Genomic DNA, 10,067 nt, shown 5'->3' with positions numbered 1-10,067 from the left:
TTTATCCAATAAAAATAAGAATAAGAATATTTTTAATTAATAAAGATATTCATCGAAATGAATATTGCTCGTTTATTTTAAACTGTTTAGTTTAAATAAAATAAAAATTACTAACAATATTCTCAACGAACGAATTCGAGTTCAAATATTAGTAACTTTGTCGACTTTACTTTTTGTCTTTTTGGCCTTATACTTTCACTTACGAAAATAAATTTAGACTGTGGAGGAGTTTCATATACATCGAGTTTTACTTCACCTTCATCTTTTCTCTCTAACCAAACACCAAATTATCTCTTATATATTCATTTTTACTTCCACTTTTCTTAAATTCACGTTTTACTCCAACGAAACATACTCTAAGAAGGCCTTATATCTCAAAGGTATGGCAAAATAGACAATAACCACTCAAAATTTAGGCAAAACATGCAAAAATCAAGCCCACTCGTAAATCATGCGTGTTTCATGCACACTCTGATAATTATTAACAACGAGGGGTTTTCGTGCAGTATTTCATATAATACTGAAGGTTTTTTACATATAAAAATAATACAAGAGGATATCTTGTATTTTCATCAAAACAGGGAGTGTTATAAAATTTATCTTAATTTGAGATCATGAATTCGAGTCCCATCAAGTATATGAATATTTGTATCACTTTATGTGATTATTTATTTTAATTTTATGTGTATTATTGTAATTTATTTAGTATTTTTAGTTATATTGATGTATTGGTTGAACTGATATATTGCTCAACTTATTAAGAGGTTGATATAATCATAAATGTAATTACCAATTTAAGAAAAAAAACAAGTTATTTTATACTTAATATTCAAAGAAAAATTTCTTATCCTTGCTAAATATTTTTTGGTGATTTCAGAAAGGGTCAGTCCTTATGAGATTTTTATTAGATATATATAAGTTTTCATGTATAAATTTAAACATATACTTAGTTGTATAAACATATATATGAAAGAGTTTGGATGTATAGATTCTAATGAATAAACTTCATTTTTTAGGATAAATTATGATCACTTTTTATAATATTTGATATAATTATAAATACTTGTTATCTTTTAAAAATTTATAAATTTCTCAGCCATGTTGACGGTCGTCTAAAGACAAGCACATTTTGTTAATTTTCATTAGATTTCGATTCAATTTTTGTAGTGAACTGATCAAAATACCTTTTGAATTATGAATTACAAATTTATATATTTTTTTAAATTTTTTTATTTTTTTATGGACTAATACGCTTTATGAATTATTTAATTTGCACACCCTTAATCTTTTTTTTATATATATTTTCACAAACATGTTTTTTAAAAAACCAATAAGAGTAAGATCGTAATTTTCACTTTATCGTCTAAAAATTATGTAGTATTTTTTATTTAAGAGAGTATTTTAATTTTTTAAATAACAAAAAATACGTAATTGTATCAAATTTCATGAAAAAATAATTGTACCTGACTTTTTATTTTTATTGCAGTTGCTAATTACTTTCACCCAAGTAGGGGTAAACATTCTATTGCCCAATGAGCAGAAAAAGGAGATGAAAAGTGAAGGGGAAGGGGAATGGAAGAAAATTTTACATATTTTTTATAATTTGATGTGAGAAAAATAAATTGATAAAAAAAATATTAATTTTTTATAATTTTACTAAACTATCCTTTTTTCTTCGTTTTGAATTAAAAAATAAACAAATTATCACAAAACTAAATTTAAATTAGTAAAAATGTAAAATTTAAACCTACAAAACTTATTAATAAAAATACGCAACAAAACAAGAATGAAACATTTGTTAAATATCAATATCTCAAAACAAATGGAGTCTTGTTTTATAGGTGAATTTTCGGATAAAATGCATAGAACCCTCATATATTTTAAAAAATTTGTAAAAAAAAATCCTCCTGTTATAAGAATAGGCTAAAAGCTCCCCCAGTGTTTTGTAAAACTCAGCTCGATAAACTCAACTCAATTGCCCTCTCTCTACTAAATCCAGCTAAAGGTGTTAATTGTTTAAAAATTACCATTATACCCTTACTAATATATATTATTTCTTATTTTAATGACAGTTATTGATCGTTAAATCTAATCAATTTATCTCAACCGTTAGATTTTAAAAAAAATAAAAGGTCTAGATTCAACAAATTATTTAATTTATATTATATATAAATAATTAATAATTTAAAAAATATATTATTAATATTAAAAAAAAAACTAACTACCCCACCCCACCCCCTTACCCTCCGCTGCCCCCCCCCCCAACCACCCCACCACCATCTTCGTTGTTGCGGCGCAATTTCCTAAAATCGTCATATCTCCGCAAATTCTTTATCAAATTGAGTATGGCCGGCCTCGTTAGTAAAAAAAGATATTTTAGTAAAAAACACCTAAAGAAAAGGTAAAAAGCAAAGAGCGTATGTAATGCACCTTCCGCTAATTACTAACGAGAGGATGTTTGTTGCTGAGTTTACACAAATACAAGGAGATTTTTAGCTTATTCTCATAACAATAGGACTATTTTTGCAAACTTTTTAAAACATAAGAGAATTGTATGCATTTTGTCGTGAATTTTCTACCGTAGTACAGTAAATAAAAAATAAGATAGGAGTTTACCTTATAGCCCTATATCTTCATTTTTCTACTTAATTTTCGATGAAAGCAAATGAAAACAAAATTGGGCTTGGAAGAAGGTTTTATATACATTTAATTTACTTTTCCTTGTAATTTAGGTTCATTTTTCACTTCTAACATAAAACTGTTTTTTATACTTGACTTTTTCTGATACGTGTGTTTCGAGCCTAGTCCAACAAGCTCTTAATGGGAATAACTTATAGCTGGATTAGATGCGTTTACAAGTCGCATATTTTTAAAAAACATAGATACACGATTTTTCTCTAATCTAAATGTCGAATAAAAGTGAAAATATTAGAATGGTTGTAGGATATCAAATCAAACACAGATTGCTAATTTCCATCATTAAATAATACAATATAGTAACTACTGTATGTGGGTGTCTATTAGCATAAAACCACACCAAAGACCACCTCTTGCTTTTATCATATAGTACAGATTTAAAAGGGGATTTGGATACCTAAAAGTTAGCCCTCAGTAAATCTCATTTTGAGACAATAACATGAAATTCAGACACGGAAAGTATAAGATAACTGATTAAAATACAAAATGAAATACTAATTTAAAGTTAGAAAGAGAGAGAGAGAGAGGAATCAGACAGGGGAAATAGAAATGTACCAAAACTGCGTTTACTTGGGGCAATTCACCTTTATTAGCAAAGACAGTGAGATCACAGACGGGAAGCAAGCACACAACCAAGTTGAGAAACAGATGAAGATACGAGTCGACAGGACATGTACAAACTTAACTAAGAAAGGTCCAGACCAGACTACTCTTATTTAAGGAGAGTCTTGACGATGGACTTGACATTGAGCTTCTTCAGGTCGGTGTATGACTGCCCACATCCAACGAACATCACAGGTGCTCCAGAGATGTAAACCATGGACAATGCAGCTCCCACCTAAGCCATTTATTAGGTATATAAATCAATGCATTGCCATCAAGATGCCAAGTGCAAGTAAATGTGCATGGAAGTTAAGACAAGCTTAACGGAAGGAAAAGAAGTATTATGTGTTCACCTTGTCATCAATGGTATCAAACTTAGTCAGCAGGATTCCATCAATCAACCTGGGATTGGGAGATGGTGAGAGGTCACCTAATTTCTGCAGTACAATCAAGAAAATCCGTTGGTAAGATGATGATGAAGAATTATACGTAATGTTGAAATAGGAAAGAATAGATTTCAGTGGACCTGATTAAACTTTGACAACTGATCAACAGCGTCATTTCCCACAAGTGCCTCACCAACAAATAAAACCAGATCTGGATTGTTCACATAGATAAGCTTTGATAGAGCTCGCATTAATGGTTCGTTATCCTGCCAAATATTAATAGAATGATAAACAGGCAATTGACATGGAAAATACCACCACAAGAAAGCAGATTAACTTCCGCAAAATATTGAGATAACATAAGCCCCAGCTGCTTGTTTGCTGTTCAGGGTGAAGTCTCTATATAATAAAGGATAGTAGCATTGCACAGGCTTATATTCGTTTACCAACACGTTTTAGGCAAGAAAAAGACGGTGAAGGTGGAGGCGACCGGAACCAGAAAACATGCCAATTACCTGCATTCTTCCTGCCGTATCAACAAGAACAACATCTGAACCGTTTCGACTGGCCTCCTGAATTGCTTCTTTCGCCACAATCGCAGGATCTTTCTCGTAACCCTTCTCGAATATGGGGATCTGGAAGTTGCAATTCATATCGTTCATAATTAGAGCAGGCTCAGCAAGATTAATATCTCAAACAAATTACTAGTTGCGCACTATAATCTACCTGGAGTCTACGTGCATGGGTACGCAGCTGCTCAACTGCACCTGATCTGAACGTGTCACAAGCAGCCATCATTACATTGATATTGTGCTGCAGAAGCCAGTAAGCAACCTGCAGAAGGCATGGTGAGAAATTAAAAAACTGCAATTCGCCAAGAGTTAAATTTAAATCCATGTGAATAAGGACTAACCTTGGCAAGATTGGTAGATTTACCAACTCCATTAACTCCAACAAAAACCACAACATATGGTTTCCCATGCTCCTTGGCAGAATGCACATCCCTCAAAATGTCAATGGAGCGTCTAGGAGTTAAAATGCGAACAAGGGCATCTTCCATAGCAGCCTGGAAAAATCAATGTGAAATTATACTGCAGTTAAAATACCACATAAACAGGAGGAAGAAACTTTCAACTCCAGGCAATATTTTCACATGAAGGAGTCCTTTTTCGTTCTATATGCCTTTGCTTTTTCCTATAAGGTCAGATGTGCTGTAGTACCTGAACAGTTGAAGAAATTCTTGTAAAAGAGGCTAGCCTCTTGCCCTCAAGGCTTGCAGCAACTGATTCACAAAGTTTTTCAGCTATTTCCTCCGCCTGTTTAATAAATTATTTGAAAAAGCAAACAGGGCAAAATATTAACATAGTTGAAATCAGACACAATGCTCTTTCTTATGAGCAAAGGTAAGTACCAACAAACTAGTTGTCACATTAATTAACTGAAGTTCTAAAACCAAGGGGAAGAAGAACTATATAGGACGCGGGAAGAACATACCACATTCTTGGTCATAAGCCTATCTTTGAGAGCTTTAAGAGCTGGTTCCAGGTCAGACTTCTCCAAGTTTGATTTACCCGCAATACTGAACCCAGAAAAGTTAGTCAGAAGATATTTAACCGTATGGTACAACAATGAATATCCAAATTACAAGATAGCAGATTTCACTATGACAACAACAAAGAGAAACATCTAAACATGCAAGCAAACAAGCCATATAACAAATTAACTAAATGAGTTCAGCACAACAACTTATCTTCAATGCAGCAAACATATTGCAATATGATCATTTGCTACATTATCTTACGTTAAATGGTTTTGATTTGTATGCAAAACATATTTACATCTTTAGAATTTAGCATAAAGACATAATTATGATATTAGCAGAAAATGCAATATGATTTCAAAAACTTCGCTCAAACAGGAAACAGTAAAAACAAGAATAAGATTAGTTACTCTGCACACCTTTTTTCCACTACAGTTTTTAGTGAATAAAGGAAGCAGATTTAGTAAAACATAGTTGCAATGATGTTCCAATATATATTATATTGGTATACTGTATAACTTGTAAGAAAATAATAAAAGTTTGTATAAGTTGAAAGAAAAATATAGAAGTTCAGTAGGAACGGGTATTTTCACTGTCTTTGGGTGAAAGACATACCTTTGGAACATGGATGAGAACCAGCCCTTTTTCCTTGTATCAGTCTTATTATCCTTCCCTGTGTCCTCCTCCTCAGATTCACTATCACTGCTAATGATCTCCTCCTTGTCCATCATACTCTCTCCCTGATCTGCTGCAACAACTGCTGATATGTTCTGTTCCCCATTCTCACTCACTGGATCTGTGAAATCTAACTTTGACTCTGGAGGTGAATCATCCCAAACTCTGTTCTTTTTAGTTATCTTCTTCTTTGGTTCTGCAACGGCTTTCGAAACCTTGTTAACAACAGTTTCAGTTTTCTTTCCACCTTTAGACCTAAGCTTCTGTAGCTTATTTACATCAAAAGCTCCAGTATTGGAAGTCCCATTCTCTTTACCGTTGGCATTACCGGTAGCTGGCACTTCCCCTTTTCCTACATGATTATTGTTAAGATTTCCATTTTCTAATGGGCGACCTCTGAACTTGTCGCCATCTCTACCATCATTTCCAGATTCACCTCCACTCTTTTTTTTGTTGCCACCATCAGCAATGCCATTTTGCACCTGCCCTTGCTTTCGACCTAGTTGATTATTCACAGGCTTGCCAACTTGCTTTGATTTCTTCATTTCCTCAGCACGAGCCTCAGCTTCCTTCTTAAGCTGTTGAAATATGTTATCGAAGTCATCATACGAGGTTCGCTTTGGATCATAAATCTCTGAGAACTCTTGCTTAACCATGGAAAGCAAATCATCCACATACAAGAGATGGAGAATCCGCTGATATACAGCAACAAATACAAGCCCAAGTTCATTGTGAAACGTCCACTTAAGAGTGTACGAAGCACCCGGAGCATCATAATTGTATGATGCAGCACCTGATCTTTCCTCCAAAAGGCAGGACCTAATCAAAGTATCAATGGGCGAGCCTCTAAGAGCATTTCCAAGCTCTTTGCAAGTCCAGAGGATTAGACCTCCTCTTGTAAATATGAGTAACTGCTCCAGCATCTTTAGAATTCAACAAGTCCTATCCTGGTAAAATAGTTGCAAAATGGATAACCATGAGAAATCCAGAAGCTGTTATTGTTTTCAGCACATTTCTACAACAGTATATATAACACCATCTGGCATTTAATTGAATCCCAACAATATCTCAAAAACTATCAACTTATTAATGATAAGAGAAAGGCACTCCCTCATGGCATAAGAAAGACATAAAATTGAAGAATTTCTCAACATATGTTTAAGACCTTTGAAACAAAATTGCCAGATTATATCATGATCTCAATATAGATTCCTCTATTTTTCCCAATATCATAAATATCATAATATCTGGAAGAAGACACGGTGCAAGCGAATCTAAACAATTAATTGGTAATTCATTTAATTCCAACAATTGCAACAAAAGAAAAGTTAGGGTATCCTCTGTAAGTTGTGTTTATTCCTAATGGGCATGTATTCTTGAAGAAATAGTTATAGACTGGATGAAGTGTGTCATAATTCACATAAAATCACCTATATATCCCAAGCACAGGAGAGTACTTTAGCAGACGTGATATAAAGAGCGTAGCAAATGAGCATAACTGCACAAGTTCCATTTATGGGTTTCCTCCCATCAAGCAAAGGTGTCAACGTGTCCATACCATTGCGTAAGCCATGTTTCACACATCGTGTTTTGTCGAGAACTGAGCATTTATTTCACCAGAGAAGTGAGATGATTGGGGAATCCCAACTTGAGATTAAAAGAATGCCAAATTCCAAGTCAAATCCTCATATTCCATTATCAGATATACAGCATAAAGCCGGCGATCCTGAGCGAACATCTCAGGCACATAAAAGCAAAAACCCAAGCAGAATTGTATATGAAACAGATTAGAAAAATACAAGAAAAGATTTTGTGATGTGCACCTAAGCTTAATCATTGCAGAGATGTCCCCTTTTCTTTTTTTTTCGGAAGGAAGGAAATTCATCCACACAATCAAAGAAGATCCCAGAAGAAAACCGTCATCGCAACAAACCAAGTAAATTTGCACAATTACAGGTAACACAAATTATACAAATCACATCTCAAACCCAAGATCAAACAATGATTAAAGACGAAATACACCAATTCCACAAATATCCATCAAAAGGGGGGAAAACAACCGAACAAGCAGATCATTCGTTAAAACTCAAATCCAAAATCCGAACAGATCAAGAACAACTACGAAACAGAAAAGATCCGAAAATTCCAACAAAATTAAAAGTATTAGATGAATCCGCAATAAGAATCTTCATCTAGCACAAGATGGATTCATCACCTGAACTTTTCCACGTTTCTTCCGGAGGAATTCAGAGAGAAAACCCTCGAGAAAAGGAAAGCAAAACAAGAAGAAAGGAGAAGAAAAAGAAAAGGAGAAAATAATGTGGGCTGGGGTTTGAGTTGTATATATATTTGGGTGTGACTGGGATTCGCTGGATGGTCGGCCAATTCTGGTGTGCGGTCTTCAGCGTGTCCAATTCCGACAGTAACTGGGACTCGCTGAATGAACAGTAACAGTAACAGGTAAATTTTCGATTATTACATCCACCCCCACCCAATTTTTTTCGAATTGAATTTTCTATATATATGATGTCGTCTTGTTTCTACGTGTGATTATATATGATATGAATCATATAATTATATTTTTTTTTTTGAGAGGGAATCATATGATTATTTATTATGTGCAATTACATATTTAATATCGAAGTTTAATATTAATATCGAGTTTAGTCTAATCGTAATTTATGGGATAGATTAGTCTAATGTAGAATTAAAAGGGTCTTTTTATATATTTGTAAAATACATGCATACTTTAAAAAATATATTTCAAATTATGATAATTTAATAAAAAATATTACTTCATTTTTTTTAACTTTGGAAATATAATATGTTATTAAATTTCAAAATGTAATTTTTTTTATCATATTTTTATAATGATTTTAGAAAATTAAATGTTTGTTCTCTTTTTATTTTTACTGAATGTCTATTTTGAACTTATATTTATGTAAACGTAGTAAAAAATAAAGGAAATATTCTATAAGAATTAAATATTATTTTAAAAATTGTATTTCAAAAAGCATTGAGAGGTTTTTTATCTTTTATAATTATTCGTAAGTTACAATGTTAAAATAAAAATAATTTAAAAAATAATACTTTTAATGATTATTTTAAATTTAATTATATTTTAGAATCTTTTCAACCAAACATCATATTATATTATCACATGGATATACGTCAAACTAATCACTTTCGAATAGATGATGGAATTAATAATCATTTCATTCTCATCCTAATTAATTCTATCACACGAACCAGACAAAATCAATAAGCATAAGATATTTTTTAAATAAAATTAATTATATAACTTTTACACGTAAAGTGAATACAAAATACAATAAAAATAACAATAGAAAATCCAATTCCAGAACTTTTGGTCTTTGATATAGATAAAAAAATCTATTAATTTTTTTTATTGAAAAACTAAAATATCTCTAACCTAATGTGAGTTTATATATATAAATGAAAGTTATTAAAAATATATAATAATTCATATTCTACAAAATAATCAAAATATATATATTAACAATAGTTCAAAATTTGCAAAAGGGTAAATCGCGTTTTGCCATCCGAACTATGGCCATTTTTACACTTTGACACCTAAATTTTTTTGGGTCAACTTACCATCTCAACTTTTCAAAATTTACACTTTGTCATATATGATAGTCTTTTTATTGATTTTTTTATTGAAAAAATATCATTTGATGTGCATATATGAAAAATATTACATCACATAACCCTTAAACATCACATGTGCACTGCATGTGATGCATTTTCAATAAAAAACTTGGTTGAAAACAATTATAAATGGAAAAATTTAAAATTTTGAAAGTTGAGATGGTAAGTTGTCGCAAAAAAAATATTAAGTGCCAAAATATAAAAATAGTCATAGTTCGAATAGTAAAATATAGTTAATCCTTTACAAAAACGCATAATCTTTAAAATGAAGTAAGAGGTTATGTTAAATTAAAGAAAAGTCAGCTATAATATTATAAGGTTTATTTATTTTTTTAACAAACTTAAAAATGGGTTATTAAATTTTAGTTTTTTATATATTAGCTATATTAAAAAAAAATTGTCCAAAATTATTTTATAATTTTCAAATATCTTCAAATAAATAATTTAATTGTTTAAATATTTATTAATTTTAGATACTACGGGTTATAATTTGA

General features: G+C 31.5%; 1 protein-coding gene across 1 annotated transcript; it reads right to left on the bottom strand.

Moving 5' to 3' along the window:
* Nucleotides 1–3,262: 3,262 nt before the first annotated feature.
* LOC105166339 (uncharacterized) lies at nucleotides 3,263–8,274 on the bottom strand. Its single transcript, XM_011085659.3, has 10 exons — nucleotides 8,117–8,274; nucleotides 5,842–6,848; nucleotides 5,181–5,265; nucleotides 4,907–5,002; nucleotides 4,600–4,752; nucleotides 4,413–4,520; nucleotides 4,202–4,321; nucleotides 3,827–3,952; nucleotides 3,654–3,737; nucleotides 3,263–3,535 (listed from the first exon to the last, which is right to left on the bottom strand). The coding sequence occupies exons 2-10, from the start codon at nucleotides 6,822–6,824 to the stop codon at nucleotides 3,410–3,412; spliced, it is 1,881 nt and encodes a 626-aa protein (XP_011083961.1). The 5' UTR covers nucleotides 6,825–6,848; nucleotides 8,117–8,274; the 3' UTR covers nucleotides 3,263–3,409.
* Nucleotides 8,275–10,067: the final 1,793 nt, after the last annotated feature.

The sequence above is a fragment of the Sesamum indicum genome, linkage group LG7 (assembly GCF_026168435.1).
Source record: "Sesamum indicum cultivar Baizhima isolate 11 linkage group LG7, ASM2616843v1, whole genome shotgun sequence".
NCBI lineage: Eukaryota > Viridiplantae > Streptophyta > Magnoliopsida > Lamiales > Pedaliaceae > Sesamum > Sesamum indicum.
This window is presented reverse-complemented; position numbering and strand designations above follow the sequence as displayed.

Coding starts and splice junctions, on each gene's coding strand:
- LOC105166339 (XM_011085659.3), bottom strand. CDS start 6,824: ATGCTGGAGCAGTTACTCATATTTACAAGAGGAGGTCTAATCCTCTGG. Junction 5,266..5,841: donor TTCTCATCCATGTTCCAAAG/GTATGTCTTTCA, acceptor TTCTGGGTTCAG/TATTGCGGGTAAATCAAACT. Junction 3,953..4,201: donor ATACGGCAGGAAGAATGCAG/GTAATTGGCATG, acceptor AATATTTGGCAG/GATAACGAACCATTAATGCG.